This window comes from Geotrypetes seraphini, chromosome 2, assembly GCF_902459505.1.
Source record: "Geotrypetes seraphini chromosome 2, aGeoSer1.1, whole genome shotgun sequence".
Taxonomy (NCBI): Eukaryota; Metazoa; Chordata; class Amphibia; order Gymnophiona; family Dermophiidae; genus Geotrypetes; species Geotrypetes seraphini.
The window spans coordinates 498788696-498803035 of record NC_047085.1 but is presented as its reverse complement, the minus strand read 5'-3'; the positions used below and the strand labels follow the sequence as shown (position 1 = coordinate 498803035).

Genomic DNA, 14340 nt, shown 5'->3' with positions numbered 1-14340 from the left:
GGTCAGTCATGAACTTTCTTAAAGTTCTTAAATTGCATGGACACTTTAGCAGCTGTCCGTACCGGGGCTCCATGGATGGCATCACCCACATGTGAGAATATCTGGTTGTTGTCCCTGGATAACACCTGTTACAGTAAGTAACTGTGCTTTATGTGTGCATATATATAGGATGAATGTACACTTCTCCCTCAATATGCGTGGGGGTTAGGGGCAAAGCCAGCCCGTGAATATTAAAAATCTGCTTCTTCCCACCCCCTCCTCTCTCACATTCTCCCTTCCCCTCACATACCTCTGTAAATCTTTGCCAGCACGAGTGACTTCTTCCGTATGTTGCTGGCGCCAGCATTGGGTTTCCTTCTGACGTCACTTCCTGGCTCCACAATCCGGAAGTGATTCAGAGGGGAACCAAGCAGGCGAGAGCAACAAGCAGAAGTTGCTTGCTCTAGCAAAGATCTACAGAGGTATGGGATAGGGGGGAGGGAGGCGTGAGCATGGCATGGTGGGGTAGGGCAGAGAGGTGGCGGCGCCCCAATTGAGACAGCGCCTGGGGCGGTCCACTCCCCTCCCACCCCCCCTTACTACGCGCCACTGTGTATAGGTAAGATGAGTGTATATACTGTATATATAGGTGGATTATACATAATAAACTAAACAATTTTTAATACCACAGCCAAAACAACAACTATTGCTCCTACTAGAATTGGTACAACTTCAATCAGTACATCAATCAGTGCTCTTCTCCTGATTGACCTTCGATTTCTCGTATAAAGATTTCTAATGCCACTCAGATCTAGATTTTCATCATAGTGATTTCCAATACCAAATGTTGCTGATTGAAAGGGAAAAACAGATTCTATAGCCCCGCCCCCAAATCCTCTAATTGCTGATGCAGCATTGGTCATGTCATGGTTCACCCCACTCAACTGAGTGTATGGCAAATTTCTGTTTCTTCTAAACCTGTTTCGTACACTTTCTAATGATCTGCTGATGTGTTCTTTTAGCTTTTTAATTGGTTCCTTCTCCTTTTTGGCAATGTTCTCTTCAGCTTGGGCGTACATCTCATTAGTGTAACATGTGCCTTCATTTTCCTCTACCATTCTGTCAACCATGGCAATCAGTTCAGAGACCTGTCTCTCACGCTCCTCTCTAGTAGCTTTGTTGTTAAAAGCACAATATTGATTGCCACACGTTTGGATCAGCTTCTTAAGGTCCAGGTCGTCTGAGTCTGTTAAATAGTCGTCTACTGACTGATCCTCATCTAAATTATCTTTTCTGGTGAACAAAACAAGCATGTATCTGGTTGCTGCCTCTCCAAATATTTTTTGGAGTTTCTCTACAGCTTGCATTTCTTCTGGAGTGTAACGATCTAGCCGCAGTACCAACACTATGACGTGTGGGCCTGGAGAGGACATAACAATGCATCGTGCAATCTCTTGGGCAGTCTCTTCGTTGGGAGTTGTTTTATCAAAGATTCCAGGAGTATCGACAACTGTGATTGCTCTTCCTTGCCAGGTGCTGCTTTCATGGCTGCAGGTACGAGTGATTGTAGAGGCACTCATCTTGCTCAGAAATTTCTTTTCCCCAAGGATTGTATTACCCGTTGCACTTTTCCCACTTCCCGTCTTACCCACAAGGACAATTCTCAGTTCATCTTTACCAGTGTATCGGCCATCAGTTCTGCTATCTCCTGTAAACAACATAAAGATTACAGTTAAATATGACGCAATTTAGAGACCCTGTTTTACTTGAGATCTTTATTTATGCTAAACAGCATTTACACTGTATGCATCAAAAATATACAGCATTATATTTTTTTAATGCAATTTAGAGACCACCACGATGTGTTGCTTCAGTCAGACTGTCAGCTTTTTCACAGAGGGTTGAAGAACTTGCTGTGTATGGGAAATGGAGGGATGACGGTGTTGGGGTAGGCTTTTTCTCTGTTGCTGAGTTAATTTAGGTGGGTTGTGGGAAGCTGGACATTGTAGGTACAGTAATATGTTTTGTTTTTAATACCGTAAACTGCTTAATTAGTCTTCTTAGGCCAGTAGGTGGTATATGAGTGTTATAATTAAATGTATCTTAAGTAGTGCCTTTAGTAATAATTTACGGAATCAGTACCTTTGCCTAGCAAGTGCTGTACTATTTACACCCTATGTAACTGTGCTGTTTCCACACTGACCTGTTGAAGAGAGGATAGTGCTTGAAAGCCAATCACAGCTGTAATGGATTAGCCCAGTGTTTTTCAACCGCTGTTCCGCGGCACACTAGTGTGCCGCGAGATGTTGCCTGGTGTGCCGCAGGGCCGCCATCAGGGCAGTACTACCAGTCCTGCATTCAGGGGCCCGGAGCTGACAGGGGGCCCGGGCTCCCCCAGGGTCCTAGGCAGTGTTCTAAGGCAGGGGCGCCAGTAGCTCGCCAAGGCAAAGTGAGTCGATCACCCAGGACTCACTTTGTCTTGGCGATCTAATCTATCGAGCCGATAAGTCTTCTTCTCCCCGACGTCAATTCTGTAGTCGGAGAGGAAGTTCGGGCCAGCCAATCGCTGCCTGGCTGGGCAGAACTTCCTCTCCGATTGCAGAATTGACGTCGGGGAGAGGAAGACTGATCGGCCCGAAGCAGGGAGAGCATGCGTCGGCTTTGGGGCCTGTTATCCATTGGTGGGTCCTGTTTCCCGATGGCAGCGGCAGTGGCAGTGGCTTGGGGAACGGCAGGGAGAAAGAAAGAAAGGGGGCAGGCAGGGAAACAGAAGGAAAGAAGAGAAACAGAAAAAAAGAAAGAAAGGTCAGGGAGAGAGGAAGAAAAAGTTGGGGGAGGGAATGAGGTGTGGAGGAGAGAAAGCATACAGGCTGATAGAAGGGAAGAAAGATTGGATGCACAGTCAGAAGAAGAAAGTGCAACCAGAAATCACCAGACAAGGTAGGAAAAATGATTTTATTTTAAATTTAGCAAAGTGGAGGCAGTATTACCACAGTTTTCAAAGGAATTTGCCCAAATAACTTAATAGTTAACTGGGTAAATTCCTAGAGATGAAAACTTCCCTTCACTTACTATGCACAGTTCTGAATTTATATCTGCTGTCTATATTTTACAATATGGTCACCTTTTACTAAACCGCAATAGTGGTTTTTAGCGCAGGGAGCCTATGAGCATCAAGATTCCAGCCAGAATATCAGCTTTGTGTTCAGCCAAACAGGCCCAGGTTTCGCACTGAATAAAGTATTTTATAATTTTTCACTATTCTGTTTACTTAATATTTCATTATAAAATACTTTCTTTGTGTTTATTTGATTCCTATTCAAGAGAATTACTTTATATATAGTCAATATAGGCACAGAGTTAAATTTTTTAACATTTTCTAATGGTGGTGTGCATCATGATTTTTTTCATGAAACAAGTGTGTCTTTGCCCAAAAAAGGTTGAAAAACACTGGATTAGCCTAATGAAAAGGTATCACAGTGTATACCCACAATGCCTTAGGCATGAAATAAGAAAATGGACGCTCTGCATGACTCTTAACACCTTGACCCTGAAGAAGTGGATGAAATGTTATTTCATGTCGGGAGAGGTGTCTGTGCAGTTTGATTACAATCAAAGATAAGTAATTTTTCAACTATTTTTCACTATATGAAATCTAAGGAATTTTCACTGATGTATAGAAAAATGCTATAGAAAACTCTTTGGATCAATGAGGAATGCAGCTGTCTGGAGTAAACATCCAAAAATACCCAAACAGCGTTCTGAAGAACTGAAAAAAAAAAAAATATATATATATATATATATTTCTACACATATACAAAAATTGTTTACAGGGCTTCACTATAGTGATATTATCATGATGTTATATATTTTAATGTTTTAAGATTGATTATTATTTTGCTACAGACTTAAGACTCCTGTGGCTGAAACATGGCAAATGTCGAGTCGAGCGTTTGATGTGAAATATGTATGACCGTTGTAAAATGCTTATGATTGTGGTATTCATTGCTAAGATCCTGTGATAATGTCAATTGGTGGAGTTTTTTCAGCCTATGACTGAAGGTGAGCTGCCCTGTTTCACATACTCCATTGGGGTTCAACAGGGTTTAGCTCTTTATACTTGAGGCTTTATGTCCACCTTTGTTGGATGGGTTGGTTGTGACTGATTCTGGAATGATTGGATTTCATTGTGTTAGTGTGATTGTACAGTATATCCAATCCCCTCTGTTTATTGAGTGCGATTTAACATTATATCTGAGGGGCCTTAGGTGTCTGGGCCAATCAGATCCTTAGGCCCCTCACCAGTATATCCCAGGATGCACTGGGGAAGGGAAGGCTCGCCATTTTGAAGAGGGCCTGCTGGCCAGAGGGAGTAGGCATCCCTTCAGAAAGCCATTGAAAGCAAGGTAAGAGGGAGGGGGGGGGGGTCGGCGGAGCCACCAGGGTGGGGGTTGGAAGGGTTGTGTAGCAGCGGGAGGGAGTAGGCATCTTTCCCACTGCCGGGGAGGGTGTCGGAGGCTGTGTGTTGCTTTTTGGCTGGAGAGAGTGAACATCTCTACAACTGCCGGGGGAGGGTGTTGGGGGGCATTGCTTGGTGGCGGGAGTGGGCATCTTTCCTGCTGCCAGGGGAGTGTCAGGTGGGGGAGGGGTTGCTTGACATCGGCAGTGGGAAGGGGTGTCCAGAGGCGTTGCTTGGCGGCAGGAGGTAGAGGGCATCTCTCTCGTTGTGGGGATGGGTGGGTATAGCAGTGTCAGGCGATTGTGTCTTTCCTGCCAATCTTCAATTTGTTTTTTTGTTGTTGGGGTTTTTTTTATTTTAATTTGCTTGGGTGGGAGGTCTGGCTGTCACTCCCTTACTTTCCTGTCAGTGCCTGAACCAATTAATGCTCAGGCACTGATCAGAAAGTAAGGCAACGACAGCTCAGACCTGTCAGCAAATTTTGGCCACAAATGTGGCATAACGAGGTTAGAGAATCACTCAGCGATTATAGAGAATCCCTCAGAGTGATCATTTTAATATTAATGACCTCGTTGTACTACATTTGCATGGCAGTATCGGAGACTGCTAGAAAACTCAGAAAAGACCTCTCTAAACTGGCTGAAACCGGATTAGAGAGCACGTTAAAGGCAGATTTTAGTTTTGAGAATTTGCCCCTAAATGAGAGCGAGAAAATGTTGACCTCGAGAGGAAATCATAAGGTAGAAGACAAAATATTTGGTGAGGTGACAAAAGGTTTCTAATTGTTTGAAATAAGGAACAAGGTTGGAGGAGAGTTAGCATTAGGATGAGAAAGTGTAGTGGAGCCACAGGAAATGGCAGTTGACTGGATGTAGCATGAATACCAGCACTGGAAGTCCAAATGCAGAAAAAAACACCTATTGACAGCTGTATTAGGTTTGGTTAATTATGTACGTTCATCTCTTGACGGTAACCGAGATATTGTTCTCTTTTCTTTAGACATAAAACGCACTATTAACTACACAAGTAATACATAAAACATCCTCCTCCCAATTATTAATACAATAAGACATATAATATGATTAAAATATTATAATTAAGTAATTTAAATCCTCAAAATACATTTCCCTCTCCCCACCCACCCACCCTGGATGTGTAAGGAAATCTAAGAAAAGGAAAGATACGTGACCCTTATTGCAAGGTAACAAATGTATTCAATAGGCTCCATATTTTATTAAATGAACTACTAAACCCCATACATTCCGCATTCATTCTCTCATATTTATATGTGGTACATACATTTGCCCACCAAAATGTGCAATTTATTCTGTCGTGGCTCTTCCAGTTATGTTGACCATTTGGAGAGCTATTCCCATCATGATCAGACTGGCTAACTATGAATAGATTAAAAATTAATTCACAAAAACCATCTACAATGTTGTTTTTATCTACAAAAAGTAGTTCAGATCTCCCTTGTTTTAGCTTGAAGGGTACTACTCTTCTGTATTCAACATCAATTAAAAATTCTTAGCATAATCAGTATAGTTTGCCGGTCCTATGCTTCTTGACAGATTTCCTGGGACATCAGGCCGCTCAGTGGTATAAATTAATATCTGAATTTTTTAATAAGAAACCAAAGACTGGTCTTCTTGACATTTGGAGCATTGAGATAAAGCAGCAGATTTCTGCATCTCAATGGCCACGAATTTGAACTTGGAGGATGAGATGTACGGCATCTGCATCTATGAGACAAACATGTTTTTTCTTGTTACATAGAGCTTTTTGGACCCCTGTTTGTTTGTAGAAATTGGATAGTTCTAAGTCTAATAGATGCTGGCACAGTCTTCTCGATGTCGAGACATTGGATCATTTAATATTTTATTGTCCATTGATACTTACATTTTGGAGATCCATTTGGGGTCAAGTGAATAAATTATTGGAAAATCCAGTGGCATTGACGTACGATACCGTGCTATTTGGCACGATAATGAGGCCAAAAGCCAAATATCTTCTCATAATAATAAACTTCTCTGTATTATGACAGGGGTTGCCATACAGCTGATTTTGAGGAATTGGAAAAACTGGGATCGGTTAAATTTTACTTTCTGGTGGGAATCTTTATGTAAGGTATGGAGAAAATTCCACAAAACAACTACTAAAGAAGTGTGAAAACCAAATGGAAATACAAATTCACTTCTTGTATCACATGTGAGAAATACACTGTTTTAAGTATACCACGCCTCAGAGACCAAGTATGAAAGCACACATTGGCTAAATACTTAGTTTGGTCTTGGTATCAATCATTGGCAAGTGGTAATTTTGAGGTGTTTTATCCTTTCATTTTCTTACTTTCTAATTTAGATACTTTTTCTTTTTTTGATTTTAGTCTGAGTTTTCAAACCAGATGTATAAACATCTTTGCCACCAAATACTATGAAAAATATGAATCAAAGATAGTGCATAAATTCAAAGAGAGCACTTATCTGAAAAGCAGTTCACACTGTGTAGATCCCAACGGGGCCACCGTTTCACCTGAAGTGGCTTCGTCAGGGGAACGTGTGGAACAGTGTCTAAAATAAGCAACAAAGTTACATTTAGTATAGTATTTGAGTGCATACACATATTAAACTTTAAAATTAACATGTTCAATTTCTAGCAAACTTACGGAACCGGCGTTGATTCAGCATGTATTTTTCAAAGAATGGCGTCGGCAAACCCCAACGCTGAACTATTTAAAGGAATTTAGATCAGCTGTCGGTACAGCGTGGAAAACGTCAAAAAACGTAATCACGTGATGACGTTCGTGAAGCTGACATCGTAGGAAAGAGCAAAAAAAATTTTTTTATCTTCAACCTGAATAGGTCAGTCTCAAAGCATGATCAAAATGTGAAAAATCAAATTATTGAACAAGAAATAAATTGTTGAACAAGAGATAAATTTAATAGTACGCTGTCCAGTCTATTTTGTCATTTAATCCTGAGGGATGCATTGATTGTAAGGTGAATATCCAAAATGTTTCTCTGCGTTTAAGTATAGTGGCTCTATCTCCTCCTCTCCTATTTTTGTTTATGACATCTATTATAAAACCTTTGAGATTATGAAAAGAGTGGGATGCATCTTTGCAATGCTGAACTAATGGCTCTTTAAGTTGACATCTCTTAATATTGGATTTATGTTCAGCAAGTCTTGTTTTAAATGGTCTGGTAGTCATACCTACATAGATTTTTTTGCAAGGACACATGATCACATAGACTACATGATCTGTTTGACAGGTACTAAAATGTTTAATTTTGTAGCTCATATTGTTGCAAGGATTAATGAACTCTTTCGTTACCATAGAAAAATCACAGTACATGCAGTGACCGCATTTAAAGTGTCCATGTATATTGTGCATGCTACTTCTTACATATTCACTATTACTGCTGAAGAATTCCTTAAGATTTTTTCCTCTTGAGTAAGCAAACCTCAATCTGGTATTGCTGAAAGTGGGAAGAGATTGGACAATAGCCCAGTGTTTTTTAATAATTTTAGTTAACTGAAAACTATTAGATGAATGTTTTAACACGAAAGTTGTACATGGATCTTCTGCAGTAGTGCTTGCGGTGTGGTCATTTAATAATAGATCTCTGTTATTATATTTTGCCCTTCTGTATGCATTCTTTATAATGTGTGAAGGATACCCTCTGGCTTTTAGTTTTTTGCTCAGAGATTTTGCTTGAATTTTGAATTCAGATTGCAATGTGCAATTACGTCGTAAACGGAGCATTTGTGAAAAAGGCAGGCTATTCTTCAAATGTTTCGGATGACAACTTGAGTATTCTAAGAAAGTATTTTTAGTCAATGGTTTCTCATATGTTCGTGTAATGAATACTTGATGTTCAATGGTAACCTCAATGTCCAAATAATGTATTCGTGTTGAAGAATATGTATAAGTGAATTGAATGTGATTGTCACAAGAATTTAGCCATTCTACAAATGCTTTTAATTGACTTTCTGAGCCTCTCCATAGAAGAAAAACATCATCGATGTATCTCCACCAAATGAACATAAGAGATTCAAAAGGGGAATGTTTTACCCATTGTTGTTCAAATGCTATCATGAAAAGATTAGCGACCGAGGGGGCAAATGCCGCCCCCATAGCCACTCCTTGTATTTGTTTGAAAAGATTCCCTTCAAACTCAAAGAAGTTTTCTCGCATGGCTAGCGTAGTCAAGGAGATAAGGAAATCTGTAGGGACTAATTGTGGTTTTGGTTGTGAGTCCAATACTTTTTTAATAACATCAATAGCATCTTGTTGTGGAATAGACGTATATAATGCTGATACATCTAATGTAACCATTATGAAGGGTCCTTCATTTAGATCTATTTTGTCTAATTTTTGTAAAAAATCTTTAGAATCTTTAATATACGAGTTACATTTTGGAACTTCATGTTTTATGAATTGATCTACATATCTTGATAGAGGTTCCAAAACGGACCCACGAGTTGAAGTAATGGGTCTGAAAGGTGGATCTATCGGATTCTTGTGTATTTTTGGTAAGAAGTAAATGATTGCAGTCATTGGATACTTAATGTTTAGAAATCTATAATCACGATTGGTGATGTAACCCAGTTTTAATGCTAGATCTGTGATTTTCCTGATTGAATTTTGAAGTCTTTTAGTAGGATCTAATTTGATTTTCACATACGCTTGAGTGTCGTGAAGATGTTCAAGAGCTTTAGTAATGTAAACTGCCTTATCTTGAACTACAATTGCACCTCCCTTGTCAGCTGACTTAATGATAATGTTTTTGTTACTTTGTAAATTAATTAATGATTGGTGTTGATCTTTAGATAAATTAGACTTGAATTTATGTATTTTTAAATTGTGAAATGTTTTTTGAGAATCTTGGCGTACTAATTCTTTAAAAACATTTAAAGTAGGGTCTACGGGTCCAATTGGTTTCCACGTAGATTTAGGAGCAATAGTCGTCCTGTCTACAAAATCAGTTTTACTTGCAAAAAATAATTTAACTTCCAAGAGTCTGAAGAACCTTTCTAGGTCAATATTAAATTGAAATTCATTGTTAGGCACCGTTGGTACAAAGGACAGACCTCGATTTAATAATTCAATATCGGCTATTTCTAAATTATGTTGGGAGAGATTAATTGTTACTGTTGGTTGGGTTGCTGTTGTGATCTCGTCCATGGTTTGCCTCTGGCTTGCGTTCTGCCTCGTCTGCTTTTTCGACTTTGAAACCCTCCTCGTGCGCCTAAAAAAGTCTTTGATGGATTGGAGCTACCTGAGGAACTAAGATTACTAGTGGATGAACTAGAATCTTCTGCATTAGTATTGCTTACAATTTTTGATGGTTCATTATTGGTCATCCAATGATAAACTTTATTGTTAAGATAATCTTTTTCGTCCCTGTAAAACTTTTTCAATTTGAATTTCTTAATATTGTCTTTGAATTTATCTAAATTTTCATTGGTTTTGATCAATTGGCTCTGATAACTTTCTATTGTTTGAGTAGATTTGAGAGTATTAATGGTTTTATCTACTTCAATTTTGTAATGTTCTACTTGTTGTTTGCTTTTTTCTATGATCAAAAGCATTAAATCTAATGAACATTTATTCAAAATCATGTTCCATTTTTTCAAAAAATCAGTGTCATCTTTAAAATTTTGAGGTTCTTTGTTCATACGTAACCCTCTCGGTATTCGTTCACATTTGCAATATTCAACTAATATTCCACTATTAAGCTCAGTTTTAATGATTTTCTTGTTTAAATTGAAAAAAATTCCCCAATCTGTATTGAAATTGTCTGTACCAGTTGAACTGATTTCAAACTGTGAAGGTACATTTAATATTGATTCAATTTGTTCTACATTGAATCCGAACGTCGTATTCCAGTTGCTTGAGGTCATAATTAGTAAGGTATGGAGAAAATTCCACAAAACAACTACTAAAGAAGTGTGAAAACCAAATGGAAATACAAATTCACTTCTTGTATCACATGTGAGAAATACACTGTTTTAAGTATACCACGCCTCAGAGACCAAGTATGAAAGCACACATTGGCTAAATACTTAGTTTGGTCTTGGTATCAATCATTGGCAAGTGGTAATTTTGAGGTGTTTTATCCTTTCATTTTCTTACTTTCTAATTTAGATACTTTTTCTTTTTTTGATTTTAGTCTGAGTTTTCAAACCAGATGTATAAACATCTTTGCCACCAAATACTATGAAAAATATGAATCAAAGATAGTGCATAAATTCAAAGAGAGCACTTATCTGAAAAGCAGTTCACACTGTGTAGATCCCAACGGGGCCACCGTTTCACCTGAAGTGGCTTCGTCAGGGGAACGTGTGGAACAGTGTCTAAAATAAGCAACAAAGTTACATTTAGTATAGTATTTGAGTGCATACACATATTAAACTTTAAAATTAACATGTTCAATTTCTAGCAAACTTACGGAACCGGCGTTGATTCAGCATGTATTTTTCAAAGAATGGCGTCGGCAAACCCCAACGCTGAACTATTTAAAGGAATTTAGATCAGCTGTCGGTACAGCGTGGAAAACGTCAAAAAACGTAATCACGTGATGACGTTCGTGAAGCTGACATCGTAGGAAAGAGCAAAAAAAATTTTTTTTGCTCTTTCCTACGATGTCAGCTTCACGAACGTCATCACGTGATTACGTTTTTTAACGTTTTCCACGCTGTACCGACAGCTGATCTAAATTCCTTTAAATAGTTCAGCGTTGGGGTTTGCCGACGCCATTCTTTGAAAAATACATGCTGAATCAACGCCGGTTCCGTAAGTTTGCTAGAAATTGAACATGTTAATTTTAAAGTTTAATATGTGTATGCACTCAAATACTATACTAAATGTAACTTTGTTGCTTATTTTAGACACTGTTCCACACGTTCCCCTGACGAAGCCACTTCAGGTGAAACGGTGGCCCCGTTGGGATCTACACAGTGTGAACTGCTTTTCAGATAAGTGCTCTCTTTGAATTTATGCACTATCTTTGATTCATATTTTTCATAGTATTTGGTGGCAAAGATGTCTATACATCTGGTTTGAAAACTCAGACTAAAATCAAAAAAAGAAAAAGTATCTAAATTAGAAAGTAAGAAAATGAAAGGATAAAACACCTCAAAATTACCACTTGCCAATGATTGATACCAAGACCAAACTAAGTATTTAGCCAATGTGTGCTTTCATACTTGGTCTCTGAGGCGTGGTATACTTAAAACAGTGTATTTCTCACATGTGATACAAGAAGTGAATTTGTATTTCCATTTGGTTTTCACACTTCTTTAGTAGTTGTTTTGTGGAATTTTCTCCATACCTTACTAATTATGACCTCAAGCAACTGGAATACGACGTTCGGATTCAATGTAGAACAAATTGAATCAATATTAAATGTACCTTCACAGTTTGAAATCAGTTCAACTGGTACAGACAATTTCAATACAGATTGGGGAATTTTTTTCAATTTAAACAAGAAAATCATTAAAACTGAGCTTAATAGTGGAATATTAGTTGAATATTGCAAATGTGAACGAATACCGAGAGGGTTACGTATGAACAAAGAACCTCAAAATTTTAAAGATGACACTGATTTTTTGAAAAAATGGAACATGATTTTGAATAAATGTTCATTAGATTTAATGCTTTTGATCATAGAAAAAAGCAAACAACAAGTAGAACATTACAAAATTGAAGTAGATAAAACCATTAATACTCTCAAATCTACTCAAACAATAGAAAGTTATCAGAGCCAATTGATCAAAACCAATGAAAATTTAGATAAATTCAAAGACAATATTAAGAAATTCAAATTGAAAAAGTTTTACAGGGACGAAAAAGATTATCTTAACAATAAAGTTTATCATTGGATGACCAATAATGAACCATCAAAAATTGTAAGCAATACTAATGCAGAAGATTCTAGTTCATCCACTAGTAATCTTAGTTCCTCAGGTAGCTCCAATCCATCAAAGACTTTTTTAGGCGCACGAGGAGGGTTTCAAAGTCGAAAAAGCAGACGAGGCAGAACGCAAGCCAGAGGCAAACCATGGACGAGATCACAACAGCAACCCAACCAACAGTAACAATTAATCTCTCCCAACATAATTTAGAAATAGCCGATATTGAATTATTAAATCGAGGTCTGTCCTTTGTACCAACGGTGCCTAACAATGAATTTCAATTTAATATTGACCTAGAAAGGTTCTTCAGACTCTTGGAAGTTAAATTATTTTTTGCAAGTAAAACTGATTTTGTAGACAGGACGACTATTGCTCCTAAATCTACGTGGAAACCAATTGGACCCGTAGACCCTACTTTAAATGTTTTTAAAGAATTAGTACGCCAAGATTCTCAAAAAACATTTCACAATTTAAAAATACATAAATTCAAGTCTAATTTATCTAAAGATCAACACCAATCATTAATTAATTTACAAAGTAACAAAAACATTATCATTAAGTCAGCTGACAAGGGAGGTGCAATTGTAGTTCAAGATAAGGCAGTTTACATTACTAAAGCTCTTGAACATCTTCACGACACTCAAGCGTATGTGAAAATCAAATTAGATCCTACTAAAAGACTTCAAAATTCAATCAGGAAAATCACAGATCTAGCATTAAAACTGGGTTACATCACCAATCGTGATTATAGATTTCTAAACATTAAGTATCCAATGACTGCAATCATTTACTTCTTACCAAAAATACACAAGAATCCGATAGATCCACCTTTCAGACCCATTACTTCAACTCGTGGGTCCGTTTTGGAACCTCTATCAAGATATGTAGATCAATTCATAAAACATGAAGTTCCAAAATGTAACTCGTATATTAAAGATTCTAAAGATTTTTTACAAAAATTAGACAAAATAGATCTAAATGAAGGACCCTTCATAATGGTTACATTAGATGTATCAGCATTATATACGTCTATTCCACAACAAGATGCTATTGATGTTATTAAAAAAGTATTGGACTCACAACCAAAACCACAATTAGTCCCTACAGATTTCCTTATCTCCTTGACTACGCTAGCCATGCGAGAAAACTTCTTTGAGTTTGAAGGGAATCTTTTCAAACAAATACAAGGAGTGGCTATGGGGGCGGCATTTGCCCCCTCGGTCGCTAATCTTTTCATGATAGCATTTGAACAACAATGGGTAAAACATTCCCCTTTTGAATCTCTTATGTTCATTTGGTGGAGATACATCGATGATGTTTTTCTTCTATGGAGAGGCTCAGAAAGTCAATTAAAAGCATTTGTAGAATGGCTAAATTCTTGTGACAATCACATTCAATTCACTTATACATATTCTTCAACACGAATACATTATTTGGACATTGAGGTTACCATTGAACATCAAGTATTCATTACACGAACATATGAGAAACCATTGACTAAAAATACTTTCTTAGAATACTCAAGTTGTCATCCGAAACATTTGAAGAATAGCCTGCCTTTTTCACAAATGCTCCGTTTACGACGTAATTGCACATTGCAATCTGAATTCAAAATTCAAGCAAAATCTCTGAGCAAAAAACTAAAAGCCAGAGGGTATCCTTCACACATTATAAAGAATGCATACAGAAGGGCAAAATATAATAACAGAGATCTATTATTAAATGACCACACCGCAAGCACTACTGCAGAAGATCCATGTACAACTTTCGTGTTAAAACATTCATCTAATAGTTTTCAGTTAACTAAAATTATTAAAAAACACTGGGCTATTGTCCAATCTCTTCCCACTTTCAGCAATACCAGATTGAGGTTTGCTTACTCAAGAGGAAAAAATCTTAAGGAATTCTTCAGCAGTAATAGTGAATATGTAAGAAGTAGCATGCACAATATACATGGACACTTTAAATGCGGTCACTGCATG

The 14340-nt window shown here is 37.7% G+C and overlaps 1 protein-coding gene across 2 annotated transcripts in view; it reads right to left on the bottom strand.

Moving 5' to 3' along the window:
- Window positions 1–210: 210 nt before the first annotated feature.
- Window positions 211–14340, bottom strand: part of LOC117354463 — a 34811-nt gene continuing 20681 nt past the window's right edge. For both annotated transcript variants that reach the window (XM_033932057.1, XM_033932055.1), the window contains one exon: window positions 211–1687. In XM_033932057.1, coding sequence (XP_033787948.1) covers window positions 648–1687 — 1040 coding nt within the window. In that variant the 3' untranslated portion in view covers window positions 211–647. The remainder of the gene's footprint in view (window positions 1688–14340) is intronic.